The sequence below is a fragment of the Symphalangus syndactylus genome, chromosome 21, assembly GCF_028878055.3.
Source record: "Symphalangus syndactylus isolate Jambi chromosome 21, NHGRI_mSymSyn1-v2.1_pri, whole genome shotgun sequence".
In the NCBI taxonomy this organism is placed as follows: domain Eukaryota; kingdom Metazoa; phylum Chordata; class Mammalia; order Primates; family Hylobatidae; genus Symphalangus; species Symphalangus syndactylus.
In genome coordinates this window covers 35590212-35608287 of record NC_072443.2, presented here as the reverse complement: position 1 = coordinate 35608287, position 18076 = coordinate 35590212, and the positions used below count along the sequence as shown (strand labels likewise).

General features: G+C 40.9%; 1 protein-coding gene across 5 annotated transcripts in view; it reads right to left on the bottom strand.

The window, feature by feature from the left end:
- PLCXD2 (phosphatidylinositol specific phospholipase C X domain containing 2) overlaps window positions 1-18076 on the bottom strand; it is a 59302-nt gene that overhangs the window by 3661 nt on the left and 37565 nt on the right. Inside the window, exons 3-5 of one of the 5 annotated variants that reach the window (XR_010118632.1) lie at window positions 15233-15474; window positions 7638-8635; window positions 2469-7546 (exon numbers count right to left, since the gene is read on the bottom strand). Coding sequence is in view for 4 of the 5 variants with exons in the window: in XM_055259208.2 (XP_055115183.1) it covers window positions 8476-8635; window positions 15233-15474 (402 nt within the window). In the remaining variant the exon portion in view is untranslated. Of the gene's footprint in view, window positions 1-2468; window positions 8636-9070; window positions 10794-15232; window positions 15475-18076 lie in introns of those variants that run through there. The other 4 variants (XM_055259208.2, XM_055259211.2, XM_055259210.2 and 1 more) reach the window with 4 other exon arrangements.

Genomic DNA, 18076 nt, shown 5'->3' with positions numbered 1-18076 from the left:
TTCAACCTGGAAAGGATCATAAACTTAGGTCATTCTCATAGTTTTTTCACAGTGGGCTCTTTGAAAAACTTAGATAAATTTATTTTGAAAGGGGACTTTATATCACTATTGAAAACCTAGGACTGCCTGCTACAAAGAGAAGGTAACCACAACATAAACACAGTATGAACAAAATGAGATTAAATGTTAGCTAGATACTATTGCCTTTTTGGCTTTAGTTGATAAGCAAGGGATAGAGAGGTTTCATTACTAAACTGAGACTTCCCTCTTGACTAATCAGAACTGATTAAGTGATTAATGACATTAATGCTATTTAAGAATATGGCCATGTTCCACCTCACATCATCTTGCATACCACCTGTGGCATAAATGCTATGCTCTGAGTAATGCGTTTTTGGTTCAATAACTCTCCAACTGGTTACACACCAAAATACATGTTTCTAAGTATTCCTCCTAAGATATGCCCTAAGATATAAAGAATCATAATCTTCAGGGATCAGGTACAGAAATATATATTAATGTGAGTACCTCCAGATTAGGAAGCTTCCAGAGGTGGAAACCACCAATAGCCAAAGCCCAGGACTTTGTCTCTAGTGCCTTCCTCACACCCACCCTGTTCTACTCTTTGCCCCTTACAACCATCCCCCTCTCACCTACACACACACACCCAGAGAGAGAGAGAGAGAGAGAGAGACAGAGAGATGAATGACCAAGTCTAATCACTCAGCACCATCCAGCTGCCTTGACCTTCCACTGCAGAGCCTCAAGAATTTGCCACACAAACGGCTTTCACATTTTCTTTCACTGTCAAATTTATATTGACTTACCTCTCATTAATTAGTTCCTGCTAAATCATCTACCAATCAACACAAAGGTTAGTAATTATGTTGAAGTGATCGTTGGGTGCCATTTGAAGGAGGAGGGTGCAAAGTCCCTTATTACTAAGACTAACAGCTACTATGGAGTATTTACTATGTGCCATGCTCTGTGCTAAAATGCTTCCTATGCATTTTCTTATTTTGTCTTTTTTTTTTTTTTTTTGAGACGGAGTCTCGCTGTCTCCTAGGCTGGAGTGACGTGGCGCGATTTCGGCTCACTGCAAGCTCCGCCTCCCGGATTCACGCCATTCTCCTGCCTCAGCCTCCCGAGTAGCTAGGACTACTGGCACCTGCCTCCACGCCCGGCTAATTTTTTGTATTTTTAGTGGAGACGGGGTTTCACTGTGTTAGCCAGGATGGTCTCGATCTCCTGACCTTGTGATCGCCCGCCTCGGCCTCCCAAAGTGCTGGGATTACGGGCGTGAGCCACCCGTGCCCGGCCTTGTCTTCTCAATTACCCTTCATTGTTGGTATTTTTAGCCCTATCTTCTATGTAGGTAGAAACGTTAATTTGCCTAAGGTTACTCAGCCAGGGTATGGAGTTGAGATAGAAACCCAGGTCTGTGCACTTCTGAAATGCCTATACTTAACTTCTGTGCTAAATAGAATGTTCATAACCTTGTTGTAATATGATAAATTAATCTGTGAATAGATATAAAATAATTCATTCATAATGTGAGAGCTCCATTATTATAGCGGCAATGTTTAAACCCAAGTATATGTTCAGAAACTGAGGCAGGCCAGTGGTATCTTTGCTATTGCACCATGCGGGTTATACATGCTTTGCTTATGTTTGGACCCAGCCCTATCTACATCATGCAACTTATTATTAAAAACTGCACAGGAATGACTGTAAGTGGTAAAGCCAACCAGAGGACAGTATGGTAGATTTACTAAACAATAACTATAAGTTAAACATTCTGAATATGACTATGTTGTTAAATTGCTATGGTAACTTCAACACTTGTAATTATTCTTAATTACCTGTTTAAACCTTTGACTCTGAAATTAATGGTTACTTAGAATTAATTTGATCTCTGCTAAATTCATACAAAAAAGTCTTAACTGATTATTTTTGTAGAGGATAAGGGAAACACAGAATTCACTTAAATTAAGTGGTCTTGGATATTCTATTAAAAATCATTAGAAATGAGGAAGATACTGGAATCTTCATTGCAGCAGAAACTGCAGGTCCACCCTTATTTAATCTTTGTATACACGAATATATTATCTCTGCACTGTTTTATTTCTGGGCATTTTAGCAATCACTCAAATTAATGTGGGTAGAGGTGGTGGTCAGGTGAGTGTGGATGTCAATAAGAGATGGTCTAAGCTTAGTGGAAATAACTGAAGTGCTAAGGATGAAGCTTGGAAAAGCATGGGGTCAAGGTTATGTACACATTTCACGCACTGCTCAATCTTGGGGACTGCAAGCACATTTACTTAATCCAAATATGTGTCAGACATGCTCGAGAGGGTTTTTGTCCAATATTATATAACAAGATGTTTTATTGACACTGAGTTTATAACTCTTTAAAACAAAATTAGAAGTGGACCAATAACAAAATGTTCATCCAAACAAAGGAAAAATGCCTGCCAAAATTGTATATTTATTGTTAGGGTTAAGCCTATTTAGGTAGTTCAGATCAAATACAAGAGAACACATCAGGTCATCATATTTTTTTTTCACTGTTAAAATGAGGTATTCTGGCTTTACAGTGTTGTAAATTGAAGTAAGCAGTTTACTCAAGGTTACAAGAAAGAAGACGAGATATATACTTGGGCAATTATTTCCTAGGGGTAAAAAGCGAAGTGAAATGTGTATGAATAGGACAATTAAGCCACAGAATACATTTCAGAATATCAGGAAGCATATGTGCAAAATTTTAATTCTAACCTTAAAACTGGTATACTTTATTATTATCATCATTTTACTTAGCAAACAACATGCACCATACTGTAAAACAAGCAATACAGGACAAAATAGCATATCTATTAGAGCATTTATCAGGTTCACGTATCATCCGAATTGACCAAGACTTATTTTCACTATGACAATTTGTGTATTTTTCTAATTGCTGATCAGTGAGGTTAAGTAGTACAGTTGGCATATACACACAAAGAATGCATACACAATCTGTATTTAATACTTATTATTATATTGGGGTATAAGTTACTAAGTATAATAGCAGCAAGGTACCACTATTTCTAGAACATGTTCTAAGACTTATCATATTGAGACTATAGATTCACGACTGAAGTGTTATTAGTGCTATAAACTAATAACAAATGTAAAATTGCAAATGTACAGAGCTACCAAAGGCCTATTTGACTTTTCAAAGTGCTGTGCTTCTTGTTGGGCTTAATGTTTGTGAGCAAGCCCCTGCTATTTGAATTAAATATTGGTCCCAAGTTCTGGGCTCCAATCGGGTATAGTTCTAATGATTGGATGTAGGCTGAGGGGTAGAATAATGCATTTGAAAAGAGTAAGAAGCAACAACCACTGTGACAAGCATGTATTGGACATCACTGAACACATGTGCCTATCACTGTAAGCTTTGCCAGCATCCTGTGGTTAGCAATAATCAGCAGATGATGGAGAATGGCCAGGAGACAAAAGGAAAAAGTAGTATTCTATGAAGGAGACGGGAAGGAATGACACAGAATATGCCTCTAGACTGCTCATGGGCTTGCCTCGGCAAATGGTGAGCCTGAATTCCCCCCAAATATAAGGGTAAATATTTAAATAAACTATTTGGCTTAGAAATGAGTTTGAAAAGTCCTAAAAAGTTTTGTTGGAGAATATAATAGAACACTATATCCACTGCAGGGTAGAAAGAGTTTTCTTGAATTATTTGTATAGTGTCTGTGATATTTTGAGAAAATCAATCGTATTTTGTGGTGTATTCTTCTGGGTTAGGGCCTGTTCAGGGTTATAGTGCTATTGGTGTCCCTGTTTCTAGAAGGAAACTGGGGAATCCAGAAGCTACGGAGAGCATCCCTTGGGGTAGTAATGAGCTGTTTGGTATCATTTGAAATTAAGGGTAAAGTTTCTAGCTAAATTACTTATCACTCAAACGGTTCACTCTGTGTGTCCCAAGGCAATGGTTGTAAGTGACAACGTTATGGTGCCAAACACCAGGGAGCAGCCTGAGGCAGAGGGCCAAGATATCCTGGAACATTAGTGGAACTCAGAAGACAACCATGTTCTATGCTATGCAAAACAAACTTCCTGTCAGTTTGGATATTTGATGCTATCATTTCTATTCACTTCCTCTTGGCATAACAAGTCTACTTAGCATGTATTGGGAAAGCCCACCTCTCAAGAGTCCACATACATGTTGGCAGATTTCTTTAAGCTCTACACATTTCATTATATGGATCATCAAAGGTGCCATTCCTAGATAAGTTCTGCCATCCTAATCACACTGTTGGGAAATAAGCCCAAGCAGCTTTTCCACCCAAGCCACAGAAGGAAGAACAGCACATCTGCACACCCCCTGAGTATAAGGCATTTAATCTAATCATTAGGGACCTTATGTTTTGGGGAGCTAATCAACCAAGATTTGCAAATCAGTCAGCGCTAAAATAGCAGACAGCATCTTGAAAGATGAAGGAACCAAGAAAGATTTAGCACAGGATCACATGCTCAACTAACGGAGTGGGGTCTCATGGCTGTGCTCCAATCATTAGCCCACTCTGTTTCTTAGAATCTAACAGTGAAAATTTGAAATTAGCTACTAAGAAACATCACACAAACTTCAACTGTGGCATGAACTAAATCTGCAGGATGGACTGGTTTCGTGTAGCTCTTTTACTTCCCAGGAAGAAGTAGTTTCATTTCCATCTGAATTTCTTCTGTTGCTCCACCTTTAGATTTGTGCTAAGCCTCCTAGCTGGGAGGTAGTAATGTCTCATTGGGAAGCACTTTTTCATGGCAAGATTCTCAAAACGAGAGATGGAAAGTCCCGACATGCCATAAAACTGCATTTAATTCCAGAATAATCTACCACATTGTCTTATTGAGAAGAAACAATTTTTTTGGACGAATATGAGATCATGTAAAAAGAACTAGGATTCCTAAGATGGATCATTACCTGGGCTCAGATTTTGTGCTTTTCTTTGAGTTTATAATAAAATCCTGGGACTGTGGCTTAACTGCTCTCAGTAATTCAGGGTTTAGATTCAGTGCTAAGGAAAATGACTAAACGTAATTACTATTGAGTTTAATACAGCAAATATAAAAACTTTTTTTGGCATGACCCTCTTGGAGGTCTGCCACTAAAATTTAATCTTCAGTAACTTATTCCCTTCCATTAAGTCCATCTTGACCTTTCTCTCCAACCCTTCTGTATCCATGAAATCATGGTGGTATCTCTAAAAGGTTCAAAGTTCAAGCCTGTAAACACTACTCTAACCGAACTAAAACCTTTGATGGTCCCCTTTGCCACAAAGCCATGGAAATGTGGCTGTGTGGGAAATGGTCCAGGGAGCTCATGAATAGCTCAGTTACATTTCAGAATAAATATGACCTCAAATTCTGTGAAACTAAAGTCCTCTTTGGCTCAATCAAGTAGCTTCTTAGTTGATTTTGAAGTTAGTTCTGAGCAAGTATGAGAGCTTTGTTTTGATCTGAAAGGTCTCCAGAACTTGTGATATTAAGTGATGTGGTTGGGTCACTATTTTATTGTTGGCAGTTGCAGAATGAGTCATGAACCTAAAATCTATTTTCCCTCTGTCCCACATGCCTGAGTTCTCCTGTCTGGTCTCATGGTCAAGGAGCAGAAGGCACACATCCTTTACAATATGTTAAGCAACTTTTTCTCGAGGCAGAGATTCTGCTGATGCAAGGGTGTTTATCAAGGGAAAATTGTAAATAATCCTCCTATCTCCCAGAACTCTTGTGCAGACTTTCAAATTGCAAGCAAGGCTGGCAGCTCCAAGCAGCATGAAGGAGCGAGCACCTGCACGCACCACGCAGAGCAGGACTGTGTGCATGCAACCTTGGTACAGTTTTCTGGGCTTTTGTGTCATGCTTGATGACATTTATCATGCAATAACCGAGGTGCACTTAAATGTTACAACCCAAGTGAAGTGCAACCATATATTTAAGAACTAAAGGACAAAATCATGTAAACATTTCATGGAACAGTCAGCAGCCCTTGGGTGTTACTGGCATCCTGTATAGATACTTGTCAACACACCTGGCCTCATAGCACCAAACACCTGGACAAAGCCGAGGCTCAAATAAAACAGAGAACAGTAATTCTCCTCTTGCCTCCTTATCTCTTTGCCAAGTAACAAAGGGTAAAAAGTAGGGAAATGATCTAGCCCCTAGCAACTGACCAAAAATTAAAAACAAAAGCAAAATGAAACGACAACAACAAAAATAAAACCCTGAGGGTAGACCAGGGATTTCAAAGCTTGTCATTAGCATTTAGCATCAGAATTGAAGGAAAGTTTAGAAAGCGAGGGAACACACTTACTTACTCTTATCCAGAGAAGGTCCTACAGAATTTGACATTATCCCAGAAAACCCTTTGGGGAGGGGTTTAAACGTAAAAAAAGTACAGTTCAACCAGATTTTCCCAGAGGCATTTCCATTATGACCTCCTCAAGGGTGCAAGCTAAAAGCCAGGGCTTAAATTGTTTTACAGAAAGTATAGAGTGGAAGACCAAGAGTTAGGGGTGTGCATGTGCTTTTAGTACCTCACCTAGGACACCCCTCTCTGCAAGCAACATGCAAAATCCATCTATGGGCATCAAAAGACAGAAACAGGAAACTGCTGGAAGAAGAGTCTGACAATCTTTATAAATGCATACATCCATTCAGGACTCCATGTTTATATTTCCTTCTTAAGAATCCAGAAGCTGCCACTTCCTTAGGGATTCTCAGATGGTGCTGAGGTGCAGTAAAGTGCACAGATTTCCATGCCTAGTTTTCTTTCTAGGGCCTTTCTTTTCAACACTCTTCTGGAGGGTCTACTTATGAGCTAATAGTTCTTCACGACCCATTTTATCTTCGTTCATGGGCATGGCTTGGTAGTGACTTCTCAGATCTAGATCACATCCACACATGTATACTGTCCCCAGGAGGACTGGGGGAGCCAGGACATGAACAGCAGAGTCAGGGGTCACTCACAGCCCTGAGATGCGTGGTCCTGTTCAGGAGAGAGACCATAGCAGCATCTATCCTGGGTAAGAAAAGTTCAGTAAGCTCCTGTGTGAGTGCTCTTGATGTAAGAAGCACGGCAGATATTTAATCTATAAATAAATAAATAAATAAATAAATAAGTCGATCAAAACACAAGAGGGCTGTTTATAGATAAGCACCTCTTATGAATAATAAAAAAATCCCCTCTTGAGTTTCAAAGCCCTCATGCAGTAGTGATTAGTAGGCTCAAAACAACCTGCAGAAAGTAGAACCATCAAGAGAAGGACTGGAAATGTTCCAACACTAGGTATTTCTCACTTGGTGACACACAAGTCATCCTAAATATCCCCGAGGTAGTCTTGTTTTCAAGGAGTTACAGAATGGCTCCAAATCCACTTGGAGCTTCCTCCTTTAATGCCATTGCACTTTCCCATGCATCCTGCGCCTGCTTCCATGGTGCCACGGATAAGGTGCCTTCCACTTAGCGTTGTGTCCCACAGCGCAGACCTGAGTCCTAGGCAGACAATAATAAAACGCAATTCCAAGATCAGGCTTGAAGACCCCACTCCAAAGAGGACTTTGCCAAAATGATGCAGGTGCTCTACCTGGCAGCCATTCTGGAAAAAGCTGTAGAATTAAAGATATCTGGCATGCAGCAAACATGCATATCTATCTCTTGTTGGGCCCCACGCTAAAAAGATCTCCCATCATTTTTCTTCTCCCTTTTAAGAAGGGGCCAAAAGAAATAGAAAGGAATCCAAGTTTTAAAACTGGGAAGCATATTTCTGATACTGAGGGTTGTATGCACTGTTTATCTGAAGAATGAAGGTGACCAGTTACCAGTAAACGCTATGCAAGAACAGCTTGTGTTTGAAACATCTTAGTGATAAATGAGTCCTACTCTCTCAGAAAAGTGGTGACATCCAACAATCCTAGAGAGAACTGGTGCTTGGCTCTTTTCCCCCTCAGAGCCCCTGGTTGATGTTAGATCCACCCCAGATGGTGGTCCACACCTGCAATGAGCCAGTCTTTTTCACCAGGAATGTGTTTCTGGTTCAACTTTCTCACCAGCTCAAACACAACACTCCGGAAGACAATAGGGAGCTGAGCCAATTAGGGGAACACTCAATACCCCAGTGGGTCCTAGAGATCCTATTTCCAAATTCTGTTCACCACCATAAGCCACTGGGGAGGTCCTGACTTTGGTCACATGAAGCATGCTTTCTTCCCTTGGACTTAAGTTTTAAAAAAAAGTCTCATTTGGGAAAAATGCAATTAATAGCCCTGTAATTTTATCTAAATGGCCCTGTGAGGAAGGGAGAAAAAAAACCCATCTTCCTCTTACTTCACCATCACTGCCCCAGGGGCCATTCTAACAGGACATCCTTTAGAACTCTACCCTGGATCAACAAATTCAATATTAACGTTAAATTAAAAATTAAATCAGCATTTAGCCAGAGCTGTGTCCTCCTGTAGGAGGTCATTCAACTTGATGACAGTCGCAGCAAAGTCCACCAGGTCCACGAAGTCAGACGTGATGATGTTGACACCCATGGCTCCAGGCTTCTGAGTTTTCACCCAGTCCAGGATGGCAGGAAGATTCCTATACACAGGAAAGTGTTGGAGGAAGAGAGTGGATACAGTACAGCTTAGAGGGACTTCTCCAGACATGGACATAAAACATTTCCCTTAATATTACAAAAGTATGTTAATAAGAGCACGAGCTTTCAGAGGTATTTCCATTTAAGCTTTATATCTCCTTCAGGGATGAAGTAGTCTCTATTCCATTAGAAAATTACACTTTCCAGGGTTTCTCTGCTGGAAGAGGAGATTATTTTCTTCAAGCATCTAAGAGATACCATGTCAATAGGAACTTGAAAAACTAAGATCAGGCCGAGTGCGGTGGCTCACGCCTGTAATCCCGGCACTTTGGGAGGCCAAGGCGAGTGGATCACTTGAATCCAGGAGTTTGAGATCAGCCTGGGAAACATGGTGAAACCCTGTCTCTGAGGAGGGGTAATCACCTGAGCCTGGGAGGTTGAGGCTGCGGTGAGCCAAGAGCTGCACTCCAGTTTGGGTGACAGAGTAAGACTCTGTCTAAAAAAAAAAAATAATAAGAAAAAGAAAAACTAAGACCAAGAGCCTCAGCTTTAATGGGTTCTTTAATTTTTTTAAATCATGAAAATATTCAAACATATGGCAACGTTGAAAGAATTTTGCAGCAAATATATCCACTACCTAGATCCCACCATTAACTATACTTGCTTACCACATATCTATCCATCAATCTGTCACTATCCTTCTGTCAATCCATCTTGTATTTTTGACATATTCCAACTGCAAGCATCTACACATTCCCTAATTACTTCAGCATGCATATGATTAACTGGAGTTCAATATCTGTTTTTAATTTGTTCTTCTTTTAACATAAAATTTACACTCAATAAAATTCACAAATCTTAATGGTACACTTGCCGAGTTTTGACAAATATGTACACATAATTCAAACTCATATCAAGGTCTAGAACATAACTGGTACTCCAGAAAGTTCCTGCAAGCCCCTTCCTCATCAACACCTGCCCCATCCAACCAGAGGCAACAGCTATACTGATTTTTTTTTTCCACTGTAGATTAGATTTGCGTGTTTTAAAACTTCATATAAGCCATGAAAAGTGTATTTCATGTGAGTTTTCTTCCACTTGGCATAATTGTTCTGAAATTCATCCACGTTGCTGCATGTATCAGTGGTTTGTTGCCTTTTAAAATCAATGCAGAGAATTCCATTGTATGTCTATACTGCAGTTTGTTTATCCATTTTCCTACACTGGCTGGATGGACACTTGGGCTATTGCCAGTTTTTTGGATATTATGAGTAAAACTGTTATCTGTTCAATTCTTTTACTAATTTTTTCATTTTCTTTTAAAAAACTGTTGAGTTGTAGAAGTTATTTATATAGCCTAGATACTGGTCTTTTGTCAGATATATTTTGTGAATATTTTTTCCTAGCCTACAGCTTGTCTGTCAGTTTTCTCAGTGACATATTTTGATGAGCCGAATTCCTTAATTTTTATAGATTCTAATTTGTCCATTTTTTTCTTTTATTGCTTCTGGGATCTAAGAACAACTTCAGTCCACTCCAAATTTACAAACATATCCTATATTTTATTCTAAAAGCTTTATGGTTTTTAGCTTTTAGGTTTAGCTCTAAGAACCATCTCAAATCGATTTTTGTATATGGTATAAAGTAGGAGGTCAAGGCTTACATTATTCATATGGATATACAGTTATTCGATCACTAAGTGTGGCTTCTTAATAGACCAATACTTAATCAGTTGTCTCACTAACGGTCTTTCAGTCTCATTTTATTAATCAAAGGCTTCCTAGGTGACAGCCAGTTATTTAGTGACATAAAGGAATAATGAAAATTCAATGTGATAATTTCTGCATTAGTAGTAAGTGTAAACTACCACAGGCAGCATAGAGAAGAAAGCAATAAAGTGTACTCACAGTTTACATCATAGTAAAAACAGCTCAATACACACTCAGTAGGCTGAGAATGCTTTAAGGAAGACAGAAGAAACTCTCCCTTGACGCTGCCTGCCCTTCTTTCAACACATATCTTGACTTCTCAGTTTTTTAGACAACCTTGTTCAGGCCTTGGTAGCATTTTGTCCTCCTCTTTCTTTTTCTCTTACCATAACAACTATAATCAGTCCTGGGTCTCCTCCCTCTTTCAGTGGACTCTACAATCAGCCACGGGCTAAAACACATATCATCAATCAATCAATCTATCTATCTATTATCTATCTATCTATCTATCTATCTATCTATCTATCTATCTATTTTTTTTGAGACGGAGTCTTCCTCTGCCCTATATCCGGACAGGCTGGAGTGCAGTGGCGTGATCTCGGCTTACTGCAAGCTCCGTCTCCCAGGTTCACGCCATTCTCTTGCCTCAGCCTCCCGAGTAGCTGGGACTACAGGCGCCCACCACCACGCCCGGCTAATTTTTGGCATTTTTAGTAGAGATGGGGCTTTACCGTGTCAGCCAGGATGGTCTCGATCTCCTGACCTGGTGATCCGCCTGCCTTGGCCTCCCAAAGTGCTGGGATTACAGGCGTGAGCCACTGCGCCTGGCCTAAATTTTTATATTAATAGCTGATTACGACTTAATAGATTGCCCTCCTAGGGGTACTTCCATTTTGAACGGGGACTCCTGAAGAGTGATAATAATAATGCTTCATACAGATTTTTGGGGAATTAAACAAAATAATACCTGTAAAGTGTTTAGAAGAGTTTCTGTGATATGGTAAGTCTGATAAAAAAAAGGGAAAGAATCATAACTGGAAGAGTGTGAGGTAGAAATGTTTGGTGGCTGGCAGTAAGAAACTACACCTTACAGAGGTCACATCCTCCTGCTTACGTGACAACATGTTGTGGTTTGGAAGGGAGAAGCTGCAAATACACACTTCCTTAAAGATAGACCAAGGATACACAGGGACCCACACCGAGGACACAGCAGTAGTGAGCCTGATAGATTCAAGACTTCGTTTTAAAAGCCTGAGTCAGTGTTGAAGTATGAGGTGCAGGCACCCTCTGCTGGTCTTCACAGGGAAATGAGCCTTGAAGGCTTGGGGCAACTCCAGTCACTGCAGCGAGAGCCTCCTCACCTTGGAGGATCCCTGGAGCCTGAGCAGAAAAATGCAGTGAAAGGTACGTACTTGTGGTTTCCGGTGACAAAGAACTCTGTGTCAGCTTCGGGTAGCATGTGTCAACCTTCTCCAAGGCAAGGATCAAATAACTAGGATTAAGTACGAAGAAGGGGAAATGCAGAACCCACAGTGAAGAGGAGCTGCTTTATTTTGTCAGCTCTTGGTATTTACCAGGACAAGGGATCTGTGCAAAAGGCTGAACCTGACAGTGCTGACAGGCCCGTGAGGCAACAGTTTCCATGGATGGCAGAGCAGGAGGTTAAAAACTTCCCTTTGACCTTGGGGCCCAGCTGGGAACAAGGGTGGTCCATAGTGTTTCTGGGTGTCTTTACAAAGAGGGATGGCCTGTCTATTTTCTGCCAGCCACTGTGGCTGGCATTTTCATGTTAAGGCTACAATCTGATGAGGTATTATTAATCCTGTTTGACTGGTGAGAAAACCACAGCTCAGAGACCTCAGAAAACTTGTCCAAGGCCACCCTGCTGCTCAGGGACTGCATTGGTTTGCTAGGGCTACCATAACAAAATACCACATACTGGTTGGCTTCAATGACAGAAATGTATTTTAGAAGTTGGACATCCAAGATGTTTTAGAAGTTGGATATCCAAGATCAAAGTGTCACCAGATTTCGTTTCTCCTGAGGCCCCTGTCCTTGGCTTGCAGACAGCCGCCTTCTTATTGCATTCTCACATGGCCTTTTCTCTGTGAACACATATCTGTGGTGTCTCTTTGTGTGTCTTAATTTCTTTTCTTTTAAGGATACCAGCTAGACTGGATTAGGGCCCATCCTAACATCCTCGTTTCGACTTAATTACCTCTTTAAAGGCCGTATCTGCAAATGTAGCCACATTCTGAGGTAACTGGGAGTTGGGACTTCAATATGTGAACTTGGGGATGGCGGGGATGGGACGGTGCACACCACAGTGCACTCTGGAACAGGGAGTATGTCAGGCTGCACTCTCAGGCCTTCTGATTTCAGTCCATGTTTCCTTCTAGAGTTCATGGATGCTCTGTCCTGAGGCTTAGGCAAAGCATTTCATTTGATTTCAGTGGGAGTGACATGAACCTGAATTTCAGGTTTCTATAAGTCTGGGAGAAACAACCATGGAAATTAAGTCAAATGGCTATATTTCTTGTGGCTTCCTTCTACGGTGTTGAACCAAAATGAACAAGATCTTGGTTCCAAAGTTTATCGAAGAGTTAGGGGGTTAAATCCCTGCCGAGAAACCACCTCTACATTTGTAAGAAAATACATGTCTTTTTCTTCTTGGTTTGAGCTGACCACCAGTGCCAGCGACCAGTTGTTAGGACAGACCCTCTGGGTGTTGGCACACAGGGGAAGGTCCTATGTTTGTTCAACAGCCCAGAGGAAATGACAGCCACACTCTGCACTGGCCTTTTGGAACAAACTCAACCAGAGCTGTATTTTCCTCCTTCAGTTGATGTGCAGGGCTAGGAATGCATGATGCATACTTGTAATATTCTTACGGCCGGCAGGGGGCGAGATGACAAAGAAAGTATCTTTCCAAGCTTAGGGACATCGGCTTGCTACCAGTAGTGCAAGGGCTCTGGCATAGTAGGATCCCTTGGCTTTGGGCGCATGCCAACATCATTATCTGTCATCATAAAGGAAAGAGCCAATGTTTCACTTGCAGCCAGATTAAAGTTTTAGGAATGTACAGGTATGAAAAGCTTTGTGACATTGTGGGTTACCAGTCGTAACCTGTGAGATATTACCAGATTCAGATACTAATAAGACAACTGCAGGCCTGTGGAACAGAAAAGAATAAGCACGAAAATATGCAGTACCCAAGTCAGTGTCCAAAGCTGAAAAGGGCAGTGGTCTAACGATCAGAAGGCCAGAGTCTGAGAGGTCTTCTTGACTTTTACTGGCTGTATGGATTGGGGTCACTTAAGCTCCCTGAATCCCATCTAAAGAGGGGATGATAATATGCTGTAGACAATGTGCCGTCCTAGAGGCTGACTTGATTTAAGAATCAAATGAAATCATCTGTAAAAAGGCATTTGATATTCAGTATATGGTATACAGATATAACTTATCCTTAGTTTTTTAAATACTCCCTCTCCCTTATTAGTATGGCTCTCTGCACAGACTTCTTCACAGTGGTATTTCATATTGCTTTATAGAAATTTTCATGCCAGTTTCTGCTGCTAGACTGTGAGTTCCTTGACAGCAGACAGTATATTATTCACCTTGAATCTTTGTACCTAGCTCTTCCTACATACTCAATGTTTGTTAAATGAATATATAAATAATGTTGATCTACAAATATACCAGAGGCATGAGGAAAACAGTGTGGATACACAAACATACATTATTAAAACAGTAAAGCTTCTAATTCGGGATCTTTCAAAGAGATATAGTGCTGGTTTATAAAATTCACTTTTCCAAGTTCAGCATAATGAATTCAGTCAAGACTTAGTAAAGCCACACAGAAAAGACTTTCTGGTTTTGTCCACGGTCGACATAATCAGGAGCTCTCACCAAGAAAGAAAAATCTAGTCCTGCTATCTAAACTCCTGCTAGGTGAACTCCTGTTATCTGAACTCATGTTACCTAAACTCAGGACCAAATAAATAGAAACATGTTTTTGGATGAATCTTTCATTATCTGAACTCTGCTCATCAACCTGAAACTCAGGGACCAAACTGATTCTTGTAAATATCTTTTGCTACCCAAACGTATTAGCTTCCTTAGCTTGGATTGCAAGGGATTCCCTGTTATCCAAATGTATTTATAACATTCCTTTTATACATATACATACACATATACACATGTACAGGTACATAGACACATACATACCCACACTCACATATATGTGTGCACACAAACACGCATACAAATAAACCATCCTTTCTCTTGAGAACATTTATCATTCATTGGTGTCCAGGATAAGGAACACCATCTGATATAAAATTACTGAAGCTTCTCCTACCTAATTGTACAGCCAGGCTCAATTCTGCCCTGAGGAAGTATTTGAAGCTACAGCATGGGCATGGTGGGTGGCATCCTAAGCTACTTCTTCAGTGACTCATGGTCACCATGGAAAGGAGAACAAATTCTTGAAGGGCCAGCTCTGAATCCTTAGCACCTAGGACAGCGGCCTATATTGAATGCTTCTTAAATGAGTGCCTGGGTCAGCTGCGAGGCACAGGCAGGACCCCATGTGGCCAGGTGCCAGGAGTGAACAGACATGGTGTTGGCTCAATGTGCTTTGCCTTATAGCAAAATTTAGAGAGTACGGTATTTATGGTATGATGTGTACTTATGAACAAAGTGTTTAGAGATCCTTTGTTAATACAATCCACCTCAACTGCATGGTTTTCTCGAATATAAAGTTTTTTGCTTGTTTGGTTGTTTTTCTAAATCCTCAGACTACATGGCTTTATTGCGATTTACTCAGAATAGAATCAAAATACTTATTTTTTAAAAAGCTTTCCTTGCGGGGTGGAAGCAAATTCTTACCTATGAACCAGCGTGTTCTTGAGGCCTCCAACCAAGCCCCGGGCGATGGTCTTCACTCTGGGGGTGAGGATCGCTTGGGAGACATGGAAGGAGCCCCGAGGGGCCCGCTCACTCAGAGTCGTCTCCAAGAAGAGGATTAGTTTGTGCACACTTGTGGTGTTTGCCCAGGGTGCTGGAATCTTCTTTCCTGGCCACAGGAAGGGGTACTGCTTGTAGAAGGGACAGTGGTAGAAAATAAGAACCTGAAATATTCAAGCAATCCATAAAAATGCTGAATGTTAACTCCTTTGTTTTACACGGACTGCTAGGAAAAAGGCAAGAAAATATAATCATATGTGGAATGTCAAAACTGTTTATATTAATATATATTTTTAGGAAATCAGCAAAGATTTACAGAGCACTTGCCATATGTCTGACTCAAAAATTCTTAATTTTTTCGGCATAAATACCTTTGGAAGTATATTAAAATCATAGACCCCTTTCTCAGAATTACATTTTAAATGAATGCATAAAATATACAGGATTACAAAAAAAAATCTATGATATGGAAATATAGCAATCAATATATTAAATAAGTTTGTAATAAATTAGTGTATGTGCTGCATGTTAAACGCATTCAATGAAAATATTTTGTTTTAAGTCTAATAAGTCCCATAACTGTGAGTTAGTGATAAGCATAAGTGGTATCTCAGATATCTACGATAACCAAAATGTGAGATGGACGCATCTAGGGAGATAAATATCAGGCAGGGCTAAGATTGCTGTGGGTCACCGCCTGCCCTCATAATCTATGGGTGTACTAATTTTCAGTTTAATTTTAGTAAAAATGAACATGTAATTTTTTTCCCATCCAAATTTAAAGACTTCTTAAATTCTACCCTCATATCCCCCGGGGAAGCTTTGGACCTCAGGCTGAGCAGCAAGTGCTGTCTAGAAGTTATGTCTCTTGTAATTACAAAACTGACAGCTTTTGGAGTTGAAATAAAAACATTGAACTAATTTGTGGGTAAATAGACTTTCAATCGTGTGTGCTGGCTCTGCCTGGAACTGCCCTTCCCAGGAGAGCGGGGAGTGTGCCACTTGAGTCAGTGGAGACTTCGCAGTGGCAACTGGCCTCCACAGGGACCGCTCAGGATGGTGGTGATGTTGAAAATAATTAGCAAGCTACATCCACAGCATTAATTAGTTTCTGGGAGGCAGCTGTGGGATAGGAAACTGCTATTTTGATCGTCCCGATTCAGAGCTCTGCTGTGAAGGTTTCTAAACGAATATATTTTTCCTTGTCCCAGGCACTAGTAATCTTTTCCTGGAGGAATGCCCTGCACATGCTCACGAGGCCTGGACTGCCATCCCCGGATAGTTGGCCACAGAGGGTAATCCTCCCGGCACCCAAGAACAAGAGCTCTGGATGTCAGCCTCATTTCCGGTGTGCATTTAGCTCGTGACTAAGGTGCCTGACTAACTGCTCCCCAAGGCCCAGAGCTGGGGAGCACCAGGCTGGTTGCACTGAACCGGGTAATGGCTGTTTTGCTATTTCTAATGGTTTTGAGTAATGTCTGACTGACTGCTAATGACGTCTGTGGTAAACGGGTGTGTTAATGAGGTTAATCACAGGCTCATGATAAGCAGATTGCCTGGGGGAACGGGAGGATTTCCTTGTAGAGGTGTAACTGGCCAGGTGGTAAGGCTGGGGGCTGTGAGGAAAGCCGTCCTGTGCAGTGGACAGTGGGAGAGGTGGGAGGCGGTGCAGCCCTGTGACAGGACCTGCCAGACATGTCTTGGGCCTGCTGCCTGCTCCTGGGCCACATGTCAGGGAACGAGAGGACTGTACCATTCTTTACTCTGCCTTGGAAAAAGTGCATAAAGTACAAATTATCCAAAAGGGTCTTTATGCCTTTCTTCAAGAGCCTTCTTGAGCAATCCGACCCTAAAGGTTACAGGGAGAATTTCTGTTTACAGGGGGAGGATGGCCTTGCAAACCAACTCTCACTCTATAGGGATCTAGGTGCAGCGACTCTCACTCAGGGCCTGTGTTTTGCATCTGCCTCCCCCTCCCCCCTACCTCTCTCTGCTGTGTTTTCCTCTGAAATACTCTCCCCTCTATCTCAGTGGTTCATGTTCAGTTTTTCTCTTGAGACTCAGATTAACAGTCTCATTTCCTTCAAGAATGATTCCTTGACGGACCTCCTCTTATTCTGGTCATTCTTTTACTTAGAGCCTCTGGGATACAGACTTAATGCTACGTTCTACTTTTCAACTGATTTATTACAAAATCCCCTTCTTCATATAGTACAGAACATTTGAGGCACTTTTATCATGCAATTGTTTATCAGTTGTTTCATATTCCCTAGTGTTATGTACTCTTACCATTTTATTAAGATCCTAAATACTTCCAAGATGTAGATTAAATCTCTAACTCATTGTACCCTCAAAACCCGTAGCCACTAATGTACAAATAAATATATACCTATGGCTATGATGTAATTGCATGTTAAGTAAATGAAATTTGACTGAATGGTAGCATACTTGTTCAACTAAATTGTAGTAATAAAATATGCAGGGGGATACATGTTAGGCAGCTCATTACATGAAAAATATTTAAAGTTTAACTCTGCCCTGGCAATAGCAGGGATGACTGGTGCCTCTGTTTGAAATCTCTTTGTTTAGCTTTATTTTATTTTATTTTATTTTATTTATTTTTTTTGAGATGGAGTTTCACTCTGGTTGGCCAGGCTGGAGGGCAATGGCACGATCTTAGCTCCCTGAAACCTCTGCCTCCTGGGTTCAAGCGATTCTCTTGTCTCTGCCTCCCGAGTAGCTGGGATTACAGGCGCATGCCACCAT